This window comes from Nesoenas mayeri, assembly GCF_963082525.1.
Source record: "Nesoenas mayeri genome assembly, chromosome: 4".
Lineage (NCBI taxonomy): Eukaryota > Metazoa > Chordata > Aves > Columbiformes > Columbidae > Nesoenas > Nesoenas mayeri.
In genome coordinates this window covers 48,291,083-48,312,738 of record NC_137540.1, presented here as the reverse complement: position 1 = coordinate 48,312,738, position 21,656 = coordinate 48,291,083, and the positions used below count along the sequence as shown (strand labels likewise).

The following is a 21,656-nucleotide window of genomic DNA, read 5'->3' as shown; positions in this document are numbered from 1 at the left end:
ATGGTGATGACTATGAAATACCATCTCAACTACACTGGGAGCTTTCTGAAGGACTTGCTTCCTGAAGGCTATACGTCCAGAGTGTAAAGAAGGTCTTAGAGAAGACAGAAGGTTTGTTGTTCCCCATACAAAGTAAAATTCAAAACTTCTTGAAGAAGGAAATCAGATATATTTGCATGGAACTTGGAAGAATTAACAATAACACCTTTTCTCTCACTTTCTCCCCTCCTGATGACAGATGTCATCACCAGGAGGATATCATGACAGAAAAAACAGAAGACCAAGTAAGTTGTCAAAAGCTCAACAGACGCTTGAGAATATCAAGCATCAAGTTCAAGTCTTTTCAAGAACAGAGGTTTTCACAGAAAAGAACACGCTGTCTGTCACAGGAACTTGAGCTTCCAAGGTACCGGGTTTCATACAGAATGGGACAGGAGGCTGGAACGTCTGACAAACAGCTCTGATAAAGAGGCAAAGGAAAGAGAATGGGCTGTGGCAGCCGCAGCAAGTGACCCTCAGCCAAGACCAAGTACAGTCTGATGGGGGAAACAAACAAACAAAACCAAAAGGAAAACAGAAAACCCCCAAACAACCACCAGCACCTTACAGCAGCATCAGAGAGAAGGTAGCCCACTTTGCCAAGCACCCTGTATAGCTCTTTATGCTGATAGAAATAAAAATATTCCTGGCAGGCTAGAAAGCCTTGAACGCAAGGAACTAACACTCACACAAACAGATGATATAGTTTTAAGTAGTTTAAGATGCTGAGCTCCAGAAAATTTCTATTTAGACTGGAAAGTGACTGTATTTGTCTTAATATACCTGTCCCCAGTTTCCCATTACATCATTTCCCTTTTCTAACACAAGTAAACTTGTAGTAAATGGCCAACTTTCTAGCTAGTACAGGTTCGTATTCAGTCTACTTTGTAAGTCATTTCCAATATAGAACCTTCTTCCATCTATCTTACCAAACAAAATAAAACCCCTTCACTAGAAGTAAAAGGACTTCTTTATTAACTTTTCTCTCTCTAACATTCAAAACTTGTTTTCCTAGGGAGCCTGTCACATCCTCACAGGCACTCCTGACTGCATTTCAGCTACATCACTTGTACCATCTCTAGTGCAATTAATGTTTTAAAATCCATAGTGAAATCCTGCTATTTGCCTTTGTTTGTACAAAGTATAGCATGGTACCTCTCTGAGCTATTTACTAGAATGTCTATGCAAACATTCAGGCAAGCTTGTTCTGCCCCATTCTAACTGCACAAAGTGAGAAAGTCTGGACCACAAAACAACCACTAGGAAAAAACCTCAAGAGGCCTCTTAAAAAAAACTTTCCTCCCCATTCTCAATTCCATATCAATCCCAACAGCACCCACAAGGATTATGTGTGTGGAATAGTTACTGAAGGGTAGTACTTATCAGTCTTAATGAGGCATGTGTTAATTCCAGCAACTGCTTTTTTGTGGTTGTTGCTCCTTATTTTTTTTTAAATAAATTTTTCTCTTGCCTGGTTTACAGTTCCAGAATTAGAACTTAAATATGCACAGGACAGTGCAAGCCAACTGACACTTTATCTGAATACTTATTTTATTAAAAACTCAAAAGAAAGTATAAAAATGCCTAGAAGCCACATATTCCAACAGACTAGGGCATACTTAGTTTCAAAATTAAAGCTCTTAGCAAGAAAAAAAACACCCCAAACAAATAAAAGACACAACATTAGATTTTGGCTATTTCAAGCCTGGCTATAGGGACTTTTCTCTGTCAAGGAAAAAAAAAAATCCCATCGCCTGAATTTTTAAGAAGATCGTGGTGATACAAACACTAAGTTTGTAAGGTTATGTGCTGAGGTGGAGAAATGGAGGATCACCTTTCTTCTTTTATTATTCAAATAAAGCTTTCCAAATATCAATCCAGGACCTTTTTCATAAAATAAACAGTAAATTTACCCTAAACAGAAGCCCACATGAAAAATGATCCATCAGATTTTTGGTTGCCTGTAGTATCTCAAGCCTTAACCTCCAGAAGAGAACAAGGCCACTGCATCTGATTAACAAGTCTCTGAAACACCTACGTGTTCTGCAAGAACAGTTTCCCACAACTTTTAAGTTTTGTGAAATGCAAATTTCATACATGGAACCGCCTTAATTTAAACAAAGTAGATACAAAAAGCAGGACATCAGCAAGACGCTTGTCTGACCAATAATCAGTCTGAGCCAGGTACTCTATCAGAGACAGATTATGTACCTACCAATTACATCCTGAAGTGCCCACAACCTTGACGTAGGTTAAACAGCTGCTCCTGGATTTACTTAAGATCCCAGAATAGAAGCATATGGAAGCTTTTTAGTTTCTGATAAAGTTAGAAATATTACAAACTTTTAGCTTTTATTGAAAATTAAATATATTAGCAAAAGCAAGGTTTAAGAAATACTTTACAAATGATTTACATACAAGAATGCCAGTATCAGACATATTCACAAATATGCAAACCTTTAATTACAAAAAGTACCTATTGGCAGCATGATGCTAACCTGGCCACTGCAGTGTGCTCTACTATTGATATGAATAAGGCATAGAACTCACATTTGCACCAACTTAAAAAGTCCAAATAAAACTTTAAGCTTTTAAATCCTGGATGCACAATCCCCAATACACACACACGCACACTCTAAGATTTCTTCTAAGCTCTAGACACTAAGTGTGTGCTCTGGAAGAACAACCAGCCTGAAAAGCCCAGTAGAAGTGTAACTGGTACTAGCATTGAGTTTTCAGTTTCCTCTTTAACATGTACAGGCCTAGGTATGTAAACCATATTCACAGTTTAAGTATTTTCAGACAGAAGTACCTTTTTTTTTTGCATTTGTTCCTTAAAATTGGCTCTCAGTTCAGCATACAGTTCATAATGTCACCTGTTTTGTGATGCATACATTTACAAGATAACTTAAAAATCGGTGCCACATTCATGGTCAAGATAATTTAACAAGAGTAGTAATATCCAACAGTGACATTCAATACTATATTTCAAATATTTGTGCAAACAGCAAAAGAACAGTTGAGGCAAACTTTTGCAAAACTTTAATACCTCCTCAATGTTGTAAACTTGGACTGTCAGCCTTAACTCCTGCACTTCCCACAGCTTTAAAAAGTCAGTGGCTAAAATGGTCAAGTCTCAAAAATGTTCTCTTCTACATAGTGCAAATTGTAATGTAGATAACGTGAGAAACATATCTAGCTGGATTGACTGTGCAATCATCAGTGGTCTTCTCTCACAGCTGAAGTGTGCATTCAGAGAACCACATGGTTCAGGAACTCAGGAGGGTGGGGAAGAGCAGTTCCATTACACTTCTCAAACCAGTGCTAGATGTGCAAAAGGCAGCAAAATTCCAGCTGCTACTACAACCAGAACAGAGTAACTTTTCAGGAAGACCCAGGCGGTTAGTCACTTGGACTGGTCTCTAGAAAAATATGTGAGTATATGTTGGATTTTTATCAGACGGTCTTTTAAAGACATCATGGAGAGAACTGACAGCTGATATCTGGGGTCTACTGGAAGAACAGCTAGAAGCCACCAACACCAAGCAGGACCATTGGGCATTGCCTAAAAATAAAAGATAAGCTGGTTACCCAAAACCAAGATGGTATAGTTGACTAACACAAAGACATCAAAAGACAAAGTTGTCAACAACAAAAACTAGTTTAAAGTTCGATACTAACTAGAGAATTCCAGATCAATGAGATCAGAAGGGTTCTGAAAGGATCTCTTCTGATCCCTCCCCGAGCTGAGAAGTCGAAGTACATTTAAGCTAAGCTTGATAAAGCAATTATTTTTAAGACAAAAATGGAAGCTTATAGCTTCTTTGGGAAAAGATGGCTAGGTATAAGACAGTTACCTAATAAAAAACCTCTGCTAAAAACTAAATCCATTGCCTGTCATGCGATACTCGAGGCTTGAATATTCTTGAAGCCTAACATTTTTACTACAATTGTCTTTATTATATTTGAAGGACTCCTGCATCACCTACCAATTCCACTCCCTTCTCATTATCTCCTAGAAAGAGCAGGACTACTTAACCAGTTTCTTTTAAGTTGATAAAACATACTATGTAACTTTTTCCTGTACTTTATTCAATTATCTACACCAAGCCTTAGATGTCACGCCCAGAACTGGACATAACACTCCTCAGCAGAGGCCATATCACTGCAGAGAAGATTAATGACCTACTACATTACTGGTAGTAGTACACTTTAGGACGACATTTTCTCTCTTTCACCTGTATCACAGTCAACATGTGTGTTCTGTTCTAAATCTCAGGTACACACCCACAGCATTGCTGTCTTGCTATTCATCCTCATTTTGCACACTTATGTCTCTTCCCAGTATGTTGTTTTAAATCTTTTTTCCTCTATTAAATTGTTCTCAAGTCACTTCTGAATTAATGCACTGGCCTTTACAGCATCTATAGTACTCAGAGATTGTTTTAAAGTATGTAGCAGATAAGTGAAGGACAGGCTCTCATAATAGCCCACTCCATACATATTCCTTTGGAAGCCAAATTTTACATATTTTTCAAATGATGTTTTTCTCCAGCCTCCACTCTCTCAGGATCTCACCAACCTTCACTAAGTGTATATAATAGCCATTAAAATAGATTGCTGTAGCTACTTTCTTAAAAAACGTTTGTCAAATCCCAGCAGCTCCAGCAATTTATGGCACTAGCCCAGACAGTAGAAAAGTGTTCTTTGTGATTACCTTTTTGCCAAAGATTACTGCCTGCACACATCACAGGGAAGAACAAACAGGGGTTTTTCCCCATTTGAATTCAACAGCTTTACACAAACCATTGATACTACACGAGGGCCCACCTGTATATTTTCTTCCCTGTCAGGCATTGGCCCAAAGTGCTGAAGAATTTGAGTGCGAAATTTGTTTCTTAAGTTTTGGAACCAACTGCAGGCCTGACTGTAAACAAAGTTGTGAAGTTCTCTCAGTTTCTTTAGTTCCTCTTCATCAGCAACCTGTAAGAGGAATGATATGAAAATATCATTAGAGATAAATAAACAATTAAGGTGTTTAAACTAAAATTAAGAAACATTAAATTTCAACTGCATTCTCCTAAATTTTGATTGCTAATGCCTGAATAGTAAAGAAGTTAAAAAGTTACAGCTGCAAACTATTGTTCAAACAAAACCCGATGTATTTCTTTCTTACTTTATAAAAATAATAATAAAAAAAAATTAAACTAGCTTCTACTTCTTCCACATGCTGGCACTGAGTCTTCTAGTGGTCTAGGGACCTAAAAATTTGAAACTGAGTTCTTAAGATCAAACAAAAATCTTGAGATATTAATACTAGTAAATACTTAGTGTTCTGGATACCTTAACATCTTCCAAATATTCGATGTCTGCAGTGCAGTAACCATCTTTCATCCCTCTCCGTAAAACTCTAAATCTCCTTCCACCAACTGTATCAACAACAGACCGTCCATCAGGTAGAAAATGAACATTCCTAATTTGCAGCATGCATCCATAATCTGCAAAACTAGAAAAGGGACCTTGTCAATAATGCAATTATACACTTCTGAAAGGACATACTTTATGATTAATAAAAAAGAGACATAAGAGATGGTAAGTTTAAATGTAAACCTACCCGTTTTGAGAATCACTTATACACATCCCAAACTGTTTAGTTCCAGTTTCCATACTTCTGCGAATCATTAGTCGGTATCTTGGCTCAAACACATGCAGAGGGCAAGGCACAGTAGGATATGCCATAGTGCAAACAAACATTGGAACATTCTTGGTCAAGCTGCAAGAGAACATCAAAAGAAATACGTGGCTTAAAAATCTAAACACTGTACTATGCCAAGACAACACATTTTTTCAGTATGTTTGCCATATTTCAGGTCATAAAGCACTCTTTTCAAAGTTCAATAATAAGCCCATTGTATTAACTTTCATAAAGAATCAAAACACATACTAGTTAACAGTGACTGAATACTTATTTACTGATTTGAATGCCCACTGGACGACAGCCTCATAGTAGCTGCCTAGTTAGTGAGTATCTAGTCGGGGAATGAAGGGCTTTGTTTTGGGGCCAGAGATGTTATTTTGTTTTAGTTTGAACCACACAAGCCACTATGCCCTCAGTCACAGCTTTCCTGGAACTAAAAAGATGTAGCAGCAGCTGCATAGTGGATAGGTGACCACTGAGATTGTTTGCAATGACTCCAGATCACGGGACCCAACCCAGGGCATAATTTTTACCTCGCTATTTTTCTCAGCAGGACTAACTGAAAACCTATTTTTTTTATACTAGTTCATCAAGCACGTACAGTTGATAGTTGATATAAACAAGTTACCATTAAAACATTACCAGGTATTTAATTTTAATACCTTTCATAATTCTAATGTATAGATTCTGTTACATAAGTTGCACAAGCCATAGTTTCAAATAGCTTTCCAACATTCATATCTACAGTACGTGATGCTTTAACTATCTGAAGAACTCTACTAACCATCAAGATTACAAAAAAATCCCAACTATTTTCATCACATCTGTCATGAACTGATTTGAAAGAAATTCAGGTATCTGAGACTCAGCAGCCAATTCAAGAGGACAATTCCATGAACAGAAGCAAAGCTAGAACTGAGGCTCCGCAACTGTGCACAAAGAAAGAAACAGAAGGGCAAATGTGTTTCCTAGTGAACTTGAGAGCCTCACATTGCTACTATTGAAGTATCAAAGTGTGATTCTTTTATTTCCACAGTAGTTAAAAATCGTTAATTTTCTGAAATACATTTTTAAGACACCAAATTAACATGTCTTTATACTTCTTCTTGTATCCAAAATATGCCATTATTAACAATCAGGAAAATTATAAAACATTTTTAAAAAGGATTTCCATACTAATCTCTCAAGTTTTCTAGATAAAAGACAACAAGCTTACTTTGAGTGTTCAGCAGTTTCTTCAGCATGAATTCTTTTTCTCTCATATAATTCATCAGACAAATATTTCATTATTAATTCCTCCAGCAGTTCTGTGATGCTGTATTTTCTACTTGCGAGGTACTGTAAGCAATTAAAAGTATTTATTTTCATATATATTAACAAAAAGCTCAGGAAAATGCAGCTTTTAGTATATCATGGTTTTAAGTGAATGTGTCATAAATCAGATTTAAACGCATGAAAACTTATAGCTCTGAAGTTCTTATGTTTCATTACTTAACACCTAATGTTACTCCAATATTTAAAAATGAGATTCTCTATTTTAGTTCTTTGTATCTGATAACTCAAGTGTCTCAATTTGTACTTCTTGACTTAGCAGACACAGAATTGATTTCCCAGGTTATACAGCCACACAAATAAGGAAAGGGTACATAAATCACAGAGAGCTTTTACTGCATAGTTACCAACGTTTACAAACACTCAGGATTTAATTACACAAGTAAAGCAGATGGTCACAGAAACTTAAAACTAAGACCCGGAGGCAAACCTAATCAACTTATATTGACAAAGTTAGTCTCAAATTTTTCCTTTCCATAACCCAAGTGAACCCAAGTTATTTGGTTTAAGTGAAACAGCCTTTAAAATTATATATTTGTATTTGTGAGCTCTACTGAGAAACAGTACCTCCTTCAAACTCTCCTTACAGAGTGGACACTGAGGAGCATGGTCTAAACACCGTTCCAAGCAACCTTTGCAAAAAGTATGTCCACAAGGGGTTGTCACTGGCTCAAAGAATAGCCTGAAACAAAGTTATTAGAAGTTAGATGCTATGACAAGCATGTGTTTTGCTAGATAAGTCAGTGACCAACCTCTTTAATTTTTAAGACTAGTTATACCGTAACAAAGCAGAGAAAAATTAAACCCATGTCTCCTTATTCTGCTTTTTCCTCTATACTGTAGTCTGCTTCCGTGTACCACCACACCACTCATTTTTTATTTTCCAATTAATCTAGACACATTACAACACTAAATATCCGAACATTTATCTCAAAGTACAAAGATTTTAGTCTTAGTACATAGAGATTAATAATAAGCAAAATTAAACTATTTGAGGAGCTAAACTGTTTTAATAGCAGTTCTTACATCTGAGTAACATAACTATGAATAGTTCAGTATACATCATATATTTTAAGGTGTTTATTCTGAAAAAATCAAGACAGCTCAATAAGACCTTTCAAATACATCAGCTACATTTAAGCACACTAACATTCTGAAGTATCTACATCTCCTAGATAAATATGAGGTTCACAAGCAATGCTTCCAAGCATTAGCCTTCCCAAAAAAAGTTAAATAACTTTGACTTAAAAAAACCCTAATATTTAATTGCAAAAGATCCTGTACTTAAGGTTACCAGTTAAAAACAATGCCAAGTTTTATTTAAAAGGCAACTTTGATTAAAATAATGCTGTATTATATAGCACTGTAAGAAGTGACACATTTAAATAAGGACTTAACTGCAAGGGTAGAGGAAAGGTGAAAAATCACTGACTAATATCAGAAGTCATCACAATTTATAAGTACCTCAGTTTATACGTTTAATAGATATGTGGCCAAGCATCTATCATGGAAATTTTGAATCAAGGAGAGAATCTTACCTCATACACAGAGAGCACTCAAAATCTGACACATCAATCAAATCCCCCGGAATTGCTCCAAAAGCCAGTGTCATGTCCCTTTTTGCACTTTCTAAGGAAAAAGACGACAAAATACTCCTTCAAAGAAAGGCACAAGACAGTAAATATTTTAAATTTAAAAGTAAGTGACTGTTTACCTCCTTGCTTTTTGTGTTTGTTTCTTCCATCTTCACATACAACTGTATCCTGCTCTGAAAAGGAAAGCTTTCTTTTCAACAAAGCACCTTTTTCTTGGCCAGAGAGAAGTGGTTCAGAAGATACTCTCTTTAAGCCATCTTCCTTGGCAAGGTCTTTTGTTGAGTTAAGAGCATGGGCAGACTGTGCACGATTTAAGCTTCCACTGACAGGCTCCAGTATATGTGATCCTCCTAAACTCTATAATAGAAAGATGAACTGAACTGTACTTAAAAAGTAACACAAATCTAAGTATGTAAAATGTGAACATGCAAAGATATATTAGTCAAACTGATCTCCACAGTTAGTTCATTAGTTAACTAAATACATCTGGTAAGTCAAGACAGTACTCAAAATCACTTAGCACTAACGATTTAAAAATCTTCATCTGCTTCAAAGAGAAGAAAAACTCTACTTCTTTTTATTTTGAAGTCACTAATATAAAATCTCAGTACCTTCTAATAAGTAGCTCACTGGAATGAGGAGTCTAACACTCCAAATGAAAATACATTACTCCCAAACCACAATTATTTTCTTCCAATTTAGCCAATTTCAAAAAGTAAAAATTTAGGCTAGAAAATAATTATGACAAATAAGGATATCAGAACTTCTGATGTTTGTGTATCGGCCAAAGAGAAAACTTATCCTATAGTTTTTGTTACCTGCTCAGGACAAAGCTGTGAGTTGCAGTAAGACTCAGTCATCTCAGAACCAAGTACAAAAGGCTTATTTCGAATATGTGGTGAATTCCAAGCAGATTCCTTCAGACTCTCTCCTAACTTCCCTGGTGACAGCACATCACACAATGTCTAGAAAACAAGCAGTTAAATGTTTATAATAATGGCAGAGGATCTAGATACAGCTTTATTAGAAGACTAGATACCAAAACCAATAATTTAATCTGTATGAAGTTATTATCATAAATGGAGCTCTATTTAAGCAGTAACTGAGAAAGAACAGTTGAGAACAAGCAGAAACCTACATACCTATATTACTACAAAGAAATTTATCTAGAAATCTTTTCTACTATAAGTGAGTGAGCTCTTCAACAAAGTCAGACATTACCAATTCAACCTCACACAGCTTTTCCAATGTAAATTCTTATTATAAAAGAAAAACTGTTATATTCTGGGCATGAAAGAGTTCAACTTAGAACATTTAACTTGCTGCCTACCTCCCAGTTTTCTAGATTTTCATTTAGGACTATTTCTTCAAATAGTATGATATATCTTGAAAGGAAGTAGTCTGACACTGAAACCCTCTCTGCTTGTATTGAAGATTTTTAGATGCTCAAAGTCTACCACAATGGAGGCTTTACAAAGGAATCAAGTCAGAGATAGTAACACAGTTTCATAAATAAAATTACCTTTTCTACTGCTAGCTTGGCTGGAAGGAAGTCCTCATCAAGGGCTAAGCACTGTAGAAACAGTTGTAAGGCATCACGTACAAAGCCAGAGTCTTGCAGCACTTTTCCTTTCCGGAAGTAGACCTGAAAAACAGATACCATCAAAACATCTCTAGAGTATGTAGAACCGCAGTATTCATCTCACAGGCATTAGGACAGAGTTAGATAGAACCCTCCATGACAAAAAGAATGTAGATCTTCAATAAACTCCAACTGTGCAGAGTGTGAGTGATCTGTGTGCCTTGTCTAACATACATCCCCCACAGTGTTTGAAAAGATTCATGGGATAGACTGGTATTAGTCTCCTTCTAGTTGATTTATTTTGTCTTACATAAAGGGTTAAAAACCTGACTAGTGCTGAATTTAAAAAAGGCCTTAATTTCCCCTTCTGTGAGCCTCTGGAGGGGAAGAAGAAGGACATCAAATGCAAATTTGTATACTACCTCACACAGCAGCTTACAAAATACCCTTCTTGCCCTTTGACTCCTTAAAAACCTTATGGTTCCAGCCTGCAGGAGAAGGGTAACTACAAACAAAACAATCCACACAACCGTACATCTTAATCTATATTCTTAACACAAAACAATGCACTTTTGGAATTGCTTCCTCGAACTATATTTATTCTTGAACACCAGCCAGCAGCTAGGAGGAAATAAACGTCTGTATACTATTTTCTATGAAAGAAAAAAAGAGGAGAAAAAAAGACTACTGAATTTTGCTGAACCTACCTATATGATGTTGCAACTATGAAGTCCCTTATTCAACTTATCTCATTTTAAAAAAAAATTGCATTTGTAGCAATATAAATCCAAGTTGGATGAAAAGAAGTTATCTAACAAAAGTTATATAAAACACCATTATCTAGTTGTATAGGAGATTTTGGACAATGGGCCAGAAACAGAACTCAAAAAAACAAAACAAACAAAACACGAACACCCCACACCCCACCCCCGCAATGGAGTGCAATTTCTATAGAACAACTGCCAGTATTAACAGTAGCACCTGTTAAACAAGGCTGTCAGCTGAGGGCATGCATCACCTGTGATAGATTTGGGCAGTTTCATTAAACTGTATCCTGAAGCAGGAAAGTATGCTAATCCGCCTCTTACAGTTTATTTTTGTACAGAGATAAAAATCGTTAGAGGAATCAACCAAACCAAGCTCAGTTAAGTGAAGCGAGGTTTCTTTCCAAACATACAGAAAAAAAAAAGACAGTACTACCAAGGCTGAGAGGCAAAAAGCAGGATGCTTTCTGAATTTGCAGTAGCCATGGAACTGCTGAACACAGCAGCAAGTTCTCCTCTTGTGTGGCAAGATCTTGCTGCTCCTGCTGTGCTTGGATTTCAAACAGTGCTGCAACATGCAGCATCTTATACCTCTGAAGGCCAGCGACTTCCCAGAAGCCGGCAGTATTTGCAAAGCTCAGTTAGCACTGAGTTTCTTTGGGCTTTTTGAAGAAAAACTTTCCAAACTAAAACAAAGTGTCATTCTCTTAATAAAAATGAACAAATAAACAAAGCAACCTCCAAACTCCAGCTGTTACAGGTTACATCACCATAAACTATCCCAATGCCAAACATTGGAGCCACTAAAAAAGGCCCCAAACATATGTTTATGGGGTTTTTTTAGCCAATATTATTACAAAAGGATTTATTGCTTATGTCAAATATTTTCTGACTCTTTAGCAGCATTTGGAAAAGAAAACCGTGTTGTCCTGTTTATATAGCAAACTGTTTTACCAATAAAATTCAAAAAATATGAGAAATGTCGACTTAACATAGAGCCAAGAATTCCGGTCCTGACTGGCAACAGTGCTTGCTCATCTCATGTGATATTCTCAAAGAACAGATAATGCTTAACGTGCTCCGACTTTGTGAAATACAAAGCATAAATACCCCAGGGAAGTGCAGAGCCTTAAAAGGATTAACTTGTATGTAGTGTAAAAAATTTTAAAACTCAGTTACACCAACCTACCAAACATACAGGCCTCAGAAGTTCAGCTTTCAAGCAATTAAAGCTGGCTGCACAATTTCAACCAACCATCCAGTCCAATAACATTAAGCTGAAGTTTGTAAATATTTAATAATTTTTCTTAAAATAACACACAGAAGTGTTCTTATAAAGAAATAAAATTATCAATAACAAGTAACTACAGACAGCACAAAAATACTTCATAATACTTCCCAAGAAGTCAGTTCCACTGCACTTAGGCCTTTGTCCAAAGACCCCATCTCATGTTGTGATACAAAATAAAAATACCTGAAGTTTCTGATGAAGGCTAAATTAACAGTTTCAAGTAGATTCATCAATGAACTCTGGCCTGCTGTACTCATCAATAACCTGTCTCATAAGTAACTATTTAAGATACCTTTTAGTATTTTGCATGTCTGACAAGCTAATGATTAAGACCTACGTTCTCAACTTGATGCAAGTATAACGTAGAATTCATGAATTTTATAGATAAACACAGATTTTCAAAAAGTTCATATCAACTTACCTCTGGCCAATTTGGCATTTTAGAAATAACAAAATTTAGATCTTCTATGGCTGCTTTATATTCTTGGAGGCCAACATACGACTCAGCTCTGTAAATTCTCAGCATCAAGTCACTGGAATCTGAAGAAAAAGTAACAATTTTAGTAATTCAGAAATGTCTAATTTTTAATTAGATATGCTTTCATAGTCATATGTTATAACACTTTTTAGTATCATACTTTCAAAATTACTGGAGCACATTCCCCCCTGCTGCCCACTGTCTGGGTAATAAAAGTGGCAGTAATTCTAGGCTCATGTCTTTCAAGGTTAAACATCAAATTTTGAACCACCTAATGTATCTTGCAACAAGAAAATATATCTTAAAAGACCTAAGACTGAGGCTAGCAGAATAAAGTATTGCTCAGTACTGCTGTGACAACAAAAACTGAGGACTAAGTAGACTTTAGCTTTACAGTACACCCATTCAAAACTACAGAACTCTGTGAATTCATATAAATATTATAAAGTTTCCTTTCAGACGTTCAAGTTTTTCTTCAGACTGACATTTGCTTTTATAACACCCAACTCCTTCCAGCTATGGCTGGAAATGCAGATGCTACTTTCACAAGGGTCTCCCATCCAGTAAGTACTAGAAGGAGGCTTTATCACTGTGGTCTGAAAAGAGACAGCCAATATCAGAAAGCCCTTAACACCCCCTGGCAGCCCTGTTGTAAGGAGCTGTACTAGTGGAACTTCTGCAATGGGAAAACATCAGTATGTGTTCAGTAAATCTCACATCCAAAATACAGTATTTTGAACTTTTAGTAAAGCAGCCTCTAAATGGGAAGCACACGCATCTCCATGCCTCTAAAACTATGGTTTTCATAACACAATTAATTGTAGTTGTTGCTTGGAGAGAATGCCAGCACACCGCTTTGTTCTTGATTTTGTTAAAAAACTACACCTGCGTTTTTCATTGAATGAGATAAACAAGTCAAACATTGGCCTATTGTAAAAAATACTGCAATTAAATAGGGCTTTAAGTTCGTTTCAAAAGGTTTTCTTGGGAAGGGATCATTTCAATTCAATATTCTATCTTAGTCTTTTCTATATGTCATAATTTCCAATATTATCTTGTTTTACATCTAAAAGCCAGACTGGTCAATGTTTCCATGTATTCCAACACATTGCTTTGTATTTAGATCCAGAATGCTATAAGTGAAAGGATCTAATGGAGAAGAAAGAGTTAAGAAAATCAAAACTGATGGAAGATTTCACAGCTGAAACTCAAGTTCCCTTCTGATTAGAGGTGTCTTTGAGTTGACAGTTTCCCTTCAAACACAGATATTGCCAAACCTGGTTTAGTTATTTTTTATTTTAGATATAATAAAATGTTTGTATTAACAGAAGTCTGGGAAACTGTCTGACTTAAACACCAACCCTGCAATCAGAACAATTCTGAAGCCTGCTTTCCTGTGGCTTTGTGTTTTGTGGCTGTTATAGTCTAGTTAGGCAGGAGCTCAGATCAAATTCTTCAAACTGTTTTTTTCAAATAGAACCGTTTGTTGTATTTGACTCTTGGTGTCCAGCAGAGTTAGTATAAAACCAAATTATTTTCTTCAGAGATAGCAGTAAGTGCAGGCTTTTGTTCTCCAACAAGCTACCTATTTGCACATAATCAGAGGGAGCTCATCTTTTTCAGACTTTCAAGTGTCTAACATGACCTGAAGAACTCCAAGCCTTCTTTTCTGGAGGCAAGGTGAAAGGCAGTTTGAAAATAAAAATGTGAGCTCAAGTCTACAGCAGGTGGATGTTCTGTTCATTCCTTTTTCAAAGAGGAAAACATGATTTGAACTGAACTGATACAAAACAAAGGGCTAAGCCAAGGAGTTTAACTGGGACCTCAACTCTGCTACTGAACACACAAACCCTGCCAATGAATGATCAATAAATGCAACATATTATTCTATACAGTTGCAAGACCAAAGGTCCTAAATTTATATGCCAAATTTTGCAACCATAATTTAATTTCTAGGCTTTACAATTGTGAAAACATCATTTTGCAATGTTACAGCATACATTTTAATGTCTGCCATCTAAAGGGAGGATGCAAAACTATTTCAAATCCTTAGATCAAAGACCAAACAGAGCAGAAACACAATCTGTACTTGAATTTTCAATTTCAGTAACTCAATATACTGTAAATATAGAAATCAGTCACTTCTAGCATACCCAAAGACAAGTAATTGTAATAAAAAAGTGTCATGGTTTAACCTGAGCTGGCAACATAACCACAATATCCTCTCACTTCCCCATCTCCAAATAGGAAAGAGAATCAAAAGGGGAAAAACTTGTGGATTGAGTTAAACACATTTTAATAAAATAACACTAATATACAACTAGTAGTAATATATAAAAAATGGAAATAGAGTATGAACCAAAAGATACTCAATGCAATTCCTCACAAACTCCATTCGCACCAAGCAGCCAGTCCCAGGCAACAGCACCTGGCCCCAAACAGCTGATCCCAGAGAGAAAAGGGCAGAAAGACCCAGAGGCCTCTGCAACCAGCAGGATGGCAAAAGGCCGAAATAAACTCCCAAACAGGTCTCTGTCCCGACTGCGAGCTGCTCCCAGACTAGACGGGAGATCCCAACTGTCCTTAAATACGAAGCATGACACCAATGGGACAGAATACTCTCATTGATCACTCTGGGTGTCAGTCAAGCTCTGCCCCACTTCCCAGCCACCTTACACCTGTGGGCAGAGCTCAGAGGCCTTGGCTCAGACCAGAGCAACTAAAAACATTAACTCTGTCCAGCCATGTTATCTTCTTGTTCTCAAACTAAATCCAAACAACAACCATGCTAGCTACAAAAAAGAAAGGTTTCTAACTGCATGAAGAAAATTAACTTGTTTTCAGTCAAACCAGCACAAAAAGACACCAAGTACTTTCAGTTCAGGACTGTGTGTAACCATTATTACATTAACAGGAAAGTATACAAAGGCGTACACACAAAAAACCCGCTCAGTATGCATTCTTTTTTATATTACTTCCCAAGAATCTGCTCCTGACTACTGTCAGCATAAGCATACCAATAAATGGACCATACCTCATCTTATCTGATCCTGCATGCTTTTTATATGGTTCTCAATAACATCCCAAATTCTTTAACATAAAATATACGCGCATCACAACCACTACGCAAAAAATCTTTAGGACACAGTATTTTTAATACAGCACTATAGGGTCAACCAGGGTTGGAACACACAACCCATGAGAAGAAGCTGAGAGAACTCAGCTTGTTTAGTAGAAAAGAATTCCTGAAGGCCCTGGGAGAACCCAAAGCCTTCCAGAACACAAGAGGAGGCTATCTGGAAGACTTTTTACTGAAGTGCACAGGGAAAGAACAGGAAACAATGGTTATAAACTGAAACAAGGGCTGTTCTGACTTGAAATAGGAAGAAATATTTTCACCAGAGCAGGATGCCCAGAGAGCCTGTGGAATCTTCATGTTTGTAGGTTTTCTTAACCCAGCTGGACAAAACCTTATGCAAACTGCTCTGAACTCAGTGTTTATTCTGCTTTGAACAGACTGATTGGTCAACAGAACTCCTGACGCAGGAGGACTCCAGCAGGAATGAGTTTGTGATTCAGACTAAACTCAAGCCTATTAGCTGTGTGTTTCAGGATACTCGATTAAAGACAAGCTGCACTTATATTTTAATCCAATAGACTTCCTTTAACTAAATTATTTCATTTCAACCCCTGCAAGATGGATGTTAACATTCCTCATGTTTTCCAAAAGTCACTTTTGCACCACGGCAAATATTTCTCTTTCAGATGTTTCAAGCAATGTAAGAAAGTTATGAAAAGATGCCGTTTAAGTAAAGGTTTAGTGCAAATGCCTTATTCAGGATATAGGATTTATGTTTATCACAACTTTTTAACTCTCTAGCTGTATTAAAAACAAAGAGAAATGAACTAGCAGTGAGGAAACACTGAAACAGAACATGAATGATTTTAAACATATTTCTTATGCTACATCTTTTCCATCTCTAAGTGTTTTCAACAACTCGTGTTCTGGAGGAAGACCAAAAGCGTATCAGCAGCTTGGTTCTCTACTGGCCTGAAATTACCTTCTGTCCATAGTTGTGAGCCCACAACTCTAAATTGACATTTAATGTAAATCTGCATTCTGATTAATAAAGTTATTTATGTATCTTCACCAGAATGCTTGGAATATACTTAGAATATTGATAGTTCTCAGGACAGAAGACGCAGGAAAGAGCTGTACAATGGATCTTAAACTGAGTTTCTAGCACTTAATTCTAGCACATGTACTAAAAATCTGAGTAATAAAATAGTGAATAAGCATCACAGCTGATAACTATTCTCAGTTTTTAAAGCCAAAATTTAAGATATAGCTCCACAACAAGAGGAATCAGAATTCTTTCCCCATAGATACCTAAATGGTATTGCTAAATTCATGAAAGAAAGATTAGAGTCTAAAGAATTAATTTTCTCTTTTATTATTTCCAAACAATCTTGAAACATGAAACAGGACCCTGTAAATATTTGTGATCAAGAATGGATTCACCAGTTTGTACCCTGAAGGCCATTTAGTTTTGACTCCATTTTTTTTTTTTGGTTTTATACAAGTCAACGGTGTTGCTCAGAACATGTATAGAAAAAAAAAAAAAAAAAGTCCGCTTCTTACAGTTTCAAGACTTAAAATAGACCAGACACTTTCTCAGGTCACATCTGTCCCATAGCCTACATTTTGGAAACCCTCTAGCAAATAACATAGAATTGGGAGCCACAACTGAACCTCTTTAAATGAGGTTGCCAAAAGGCAGAAAACACACCTGAGATCTAATCCCATCTACACTGAAAACTGTTTATTCTGGAGCTAGATCTAACGTATCTCCGCAGAACAGATTGGAAGGATTAGACTTATACAAGCCTTTAGTTTTTCTCCGCTGCAGGCAACTGTACAAACATAATACACTTAATCTGTAAAAATATTAATTCCTAAATTTCTGAATATAAATAAAGTGGCACAAATGAAAATGGAACCCCATGGGTCACCAAGTGTTAAAATCCATAGTTGAATAATAATAAAGGAAGCTGTCACCAGATCCATCCAGGTATATTGATCACACAAATTTGACTCCCTCTACAAAGACTAAACTCTGAAAAACGGACAGTATCTCAAGTGTTCATGGTCTCAGATGCACTGCTTGCAACCAGTACAACATAGTCTAAACCCGTGCCTTTACCTCCTGCCTTTGCACCCTCTCTCTACAGTGTAAAACTTCAACCACACCCACCTATGATGTCACTGCCATTACACAACCTGTCCCCCTCCACGCCTGTCTGCTTATGCAACTGGGCCCGGCCTGCTGGGAATTGTCTTGGTGTCACTTAAGACTGTGAAAATAGGTCTCTCTTAGGAAACAAGGTTAAATACAGCAACGGAATTTATCTTGTCCAGGCACAGCGATAACTACATACAAACCAAAACAAAGCCCACAAACTGTTTTGTAAACAAGTCCCACGAAAGCATGTGAAGGTAGAAGGCAGAGGACGAGAAGCAGCCCATGCTGGGCACAGATCCATGCCTCTGAAGTGCACCACACTACCAGGCTTGATGTTCAACTGAGGTCCACACCGCTACAAGTCTCGCGATTGGTCCCTCCACTCTACCGGACTATGGGGAAGTTCCTTGAATCCTCTCCACAAACTCGAGGAAACTTCGGTTGTTCTTTATCGGTCCACTTCGATCGCTAACTCCATCAGCAGTAGGCGAGAGGGGCTGAAGGGCGGGAAAGAAGCGCAACGCACCTACTCCGCCACGCCTCTGGCCCCCCAAGCCCGCCGCCCTTCTCTCCCAGCCCGTCACGCTCCCGGCGGGACAGGGGCGGGAGTGTGCGGGCCAGGCCCCGGGTGGAGGCAGAGCCCGCTCCCCACAAGCCTTACCTGCTCGCAGGGCCTGGGTGGCGGCGGCCAAAACCTCTCGGAAGCGGCCCTGGGCCAGCAGCTCCTCCAGCCGACTCCCGGTCCTCGCCCTCTCGCACTCGCCCGGGAACCACTTCTCCGCCAGCTGGTTGAGGACGACGCTGGTCCGCAGCGGGGCAGCGGCCGTGCTGGTGCCCCCCGCCGGCAGCAGCCAGTCCCGGCAGCGGCGGCAGCGGGCCCGCAGCTCCCTCCGGAGACAGCGGCGGCAGTAGGTGTGCCCGCACGGGACGGTCACCGGCTCGCTCAGGAACCTGCCGCAGCCGCAGCAGCGCAGCGGCCCCTCGGCCGCGCCCCCGCCCTCCGCCGCCGCCCCGCGGTCCCGGCTCCGGCCCAGCCCCTGCCACAGGCGGTAGTTCAGCACCAGGCAGTCCACGAGGGTCCCGAGGCGCTGGGGTCCGGCGAGAGGGCCGAGGCACAGCGACGCCAAGGACGCGCCCACCACTTCCTTCAGGCGGCTCCCGGGCACCAGCCTCTCGGCCAGTCGCGGCAGCAGCTCCCGCTCTCCATCCGCTTCCTCGCCCGGGCTCCCGCTGCCGCCCGGCTCCGGTGAGACCTCCGAGCCCACGGCCACGGGAGAGAACGCCATCGGCTGCCCGGCTCCGCCGAGGGGGGTGTGGCGCTCCGGCCGCCGGGCTGCGCTCCGCGCTCGGCGCTGAGGCACTGGCGGCGCGGGCAGCAGGAAGCGAGACAGCCTCGCGGGCGGGGGACGGGGGGCAGGTGATCACGTGCGCGCCTCTGCGCGCGCGACCCGGGGCCGCGATCCCCCGCCCTGACGAGACGAGGAGGAGGCGGCGCGCGCCCAGCGCTGCCCCCCTTTCAAACCGCCTCGCCGCGCGCCCTCACCCCTCCGGCTTACATAAAGCGCTACGTCAGCTGATCGCCGGGCGGGCCGGCCATTGGCGGCGGGCGGCGCGCGGAGGGGCGGGCAGGAGGAGGTTACAAAACACGGACCCATGCGCGCGCTGTAACGGGGCGGGGGGCGGGGCTGGCGCCGGGCGGACCGGGCGTGAGTCAGGTGGGGGGAGAGGGGGCGGGGAGGCGTTCCCCCGCTCAGCCTGGCCCGGAGCGGGGCCCAGGGCGCAGCCCTCTCCGCCTCCCCCATCCCGGGGCTGGCAGTGCGGCGGGGCCGGGGGGGCGAGGAGGAGGGTGGTTTAGCGGGGCAGAGGTACAGGCCTGCGAGCTCCGGGTTGGCCCGTGGGAGCGGCGCCGCTCTGAGGAGCGGCCGCGAGGGTCGCGCGTCGGCAGCGCTGCTGGGGCTGCGTGGCGGGCGCGGGAGGGGGCCCAGCGCGAAGGGATCGGGCCGTCGGGGCAGGGAGAGGGGGCTCCGAGCGCTTCGGGGGCCCACGGGGTCTGTAGCTGCCGGGGCCCTGGAGGGTTCACCTGGCGGTGCCCGTGGGGCAGCCCGTGCGCGGCCGATCTCCCGGCGGTTGCCGCTGACACTCGCCCAGGCGCTTGGGCTGGCTCCTTTTCCTTCTACCATAGATTTTTAATGGAGGACACGATAAAAGTTACAAGATTAAGAAAAAACGCTTTTTCCTTAGTGTTTATGTAGTTCGCACTCTTGAATGTTTCCAGTACTTCGCGTAGCGTGCGCATAGGATGGGGTCCGATGCTTTCGTTGTTCCGAGTTGCTGTGTACTTGCTGTGCCGTAACAGCCACTTGGTGCAATTAAACCTTATGTTTTCCACAAGTGTAAAGTAGTCAGTCGAGCGCTTTTGTGGAAGTACCTGATCTGCTTTACCTAAACAAAGTAGAAGTCGCAGTGTGGTTTTGTGGGGAAATCTTTCCAGATGTATGTCAGGCTCTAATGAAAGCTTTAAGTCTGTTGCATAAGTGTTATGTATAGTGTTATGTATTTGCAGTTGCTATTATGCCTTTTTTTTTTTTTTAAGTTAGAAGGCTGTCATAAATTCAGAAGTCTCAGATAAGTATAATAGTTCTTCTAAAACCTTCCAGATAAGGCTTACACATCAGGAAAATTAATTTATGGCCTTCTGAAAGGAACAAAGCTATATTTGTCTTCAGCTGTATTTCATGTATGACAGGCTGGAGGATGATACTGAAGGTTGTTAAGAGGGCTATAGGCAAAGATGCCAGGACTGGAAATAACCAGATGGATCTGGATTTATATCCAGGTGTTTTGTCTGAACTCAACCGCTCTAAACAACATCCTTTGCCTTTCAAGTTCCTAAAGTCAAAGAAAAAAATATGTTAATGGTAATTGAAATATGGGGGAGAACATGAGTTTATTTGAAATATTAAGAGATAGGAAAGATTATTTCTTAACGTAATTCATTTTAAAAATTGTATGAGTTAGGAAGTGACAGCCTAAGGCAAAATCAAAGTAGAAGAGATGCCTGTAGTGTGAACTCGAACGGTGGTGAAATGAGGTAAAATGCTTCCAATTATTATGAATAGTTTTAATGTGTTATGGATTCTGTTTTAGATGTATCAAGTGTGAACTGCCCTGTCACAAATTATCAGGGAGACAAGAAGAGAATTTGGACAGAAGTAAAGCTCTGAAAGAAGTACCGTGGGCCATGATTAAAGAGAACAGTAATTTCTTATGCAGTTCAGATTAGATTACGTATGGAAATGGAGAAGAAAAATAAAACAGGACAAAGTTCAGGGCTTTGTGGAACTTCCTTTAAAAAACGGAGTTAGGATAATAAGGTTGTCGTCCTCTGTGGGAAAAATTACAAACAAGTAAAAATGAAAATCTGTTTCTTTCCACCATTGTATTTCTAACGATTCTTATAAAAGTTCGTATGTCAGCGTTCATACTGATGATTCAAGCAATGTTGCCAGCTGTGATCAGCTGTTTTCCGTAGTTTCCAGTGTACAGGAGCAAAATACTTGCAGGGTCTTAGAGCAGAAGAGTTGAGTTTTTCCCATCGTCCTTCACTTCAAAACAGTTAAAAAGAGTGTAAGGA

General features: G+C 39.9%; 1 protein-coding gene across 2 annotated transcripts; it reads right to left on the bottom strand.

Moving 5' to 3' along the window:
* Positions 1-611: 611 nt before the first annotated feature.
* On the bottom strand, positions 612-19,677 carry LONRF1 (LON peptidase N-terminal domain and ring finger 1). Of its 2 annotated transcripts, none has more exons than XM_080343316.1 (12): positions 18,684-19,677; positions 12,723-12,841; positions 10,187-10,309; positions 9,483-9,629; positions 8,871-9,021; positions 8,608-8,698; positions 7,637-7,751; positions 6,954-7,075; positions 5,654-5,812; positions 5,383-5,545; positions 4,870-5,022; positions 612-3,604 (listed from the first exon to the last, which is right to left on the bottom strand). In XM_080343316.1, exons 1-12 carry the CDS (start codon positions 19,306-19,308, stop codon positions 3,446-3,448), a joined length of 2,127 nt encoding a protein of 708 aa, XP_080199442.1. In that variant the 5' UTR covers positions 19,309-19,677; the 3' UTR covers positions 612-3,445. The 2 variants fall into 2 exon arrangements, with proteins under 2 accessions (XP_080199442.1, XP_080199441.1); XM_080343315.1 differs by having other exon boundaries at positions 613-3,604; positions 8,784-9,021.
* Positions 19,678-21,656: the final 1,979 nt, after the last annotated feature.

What these genes read in the sequence shown, in the direction of transcription:
- LONRF1 (XM_080343315.1), bottom strand. Translation starts at nt 19,308, where the DNA reads ATGGCGTTCTCTCCCGTGGCCGTGGGCTCGGAGGTCTCACCGGAGCCG. An exon ending in GAGTGCTCTCTGTGTATGAG is followed by an intron (nt 7,752 to 8,607) that starts GTAAGATTCTCT and finishes ACTTTGTTTCAG; the next exon opens with GCTATTCTTTGAGCCAGTGA. An exon ending in GTAAGGAGAGTTTGAAGGAG is followed by an intron (nt 7,076 to 7,636) that starts GTACTGTTTCTC and finishes AATTGCTTACAG; the next exon opens with TACCTCGCAAGTAGAAAATA.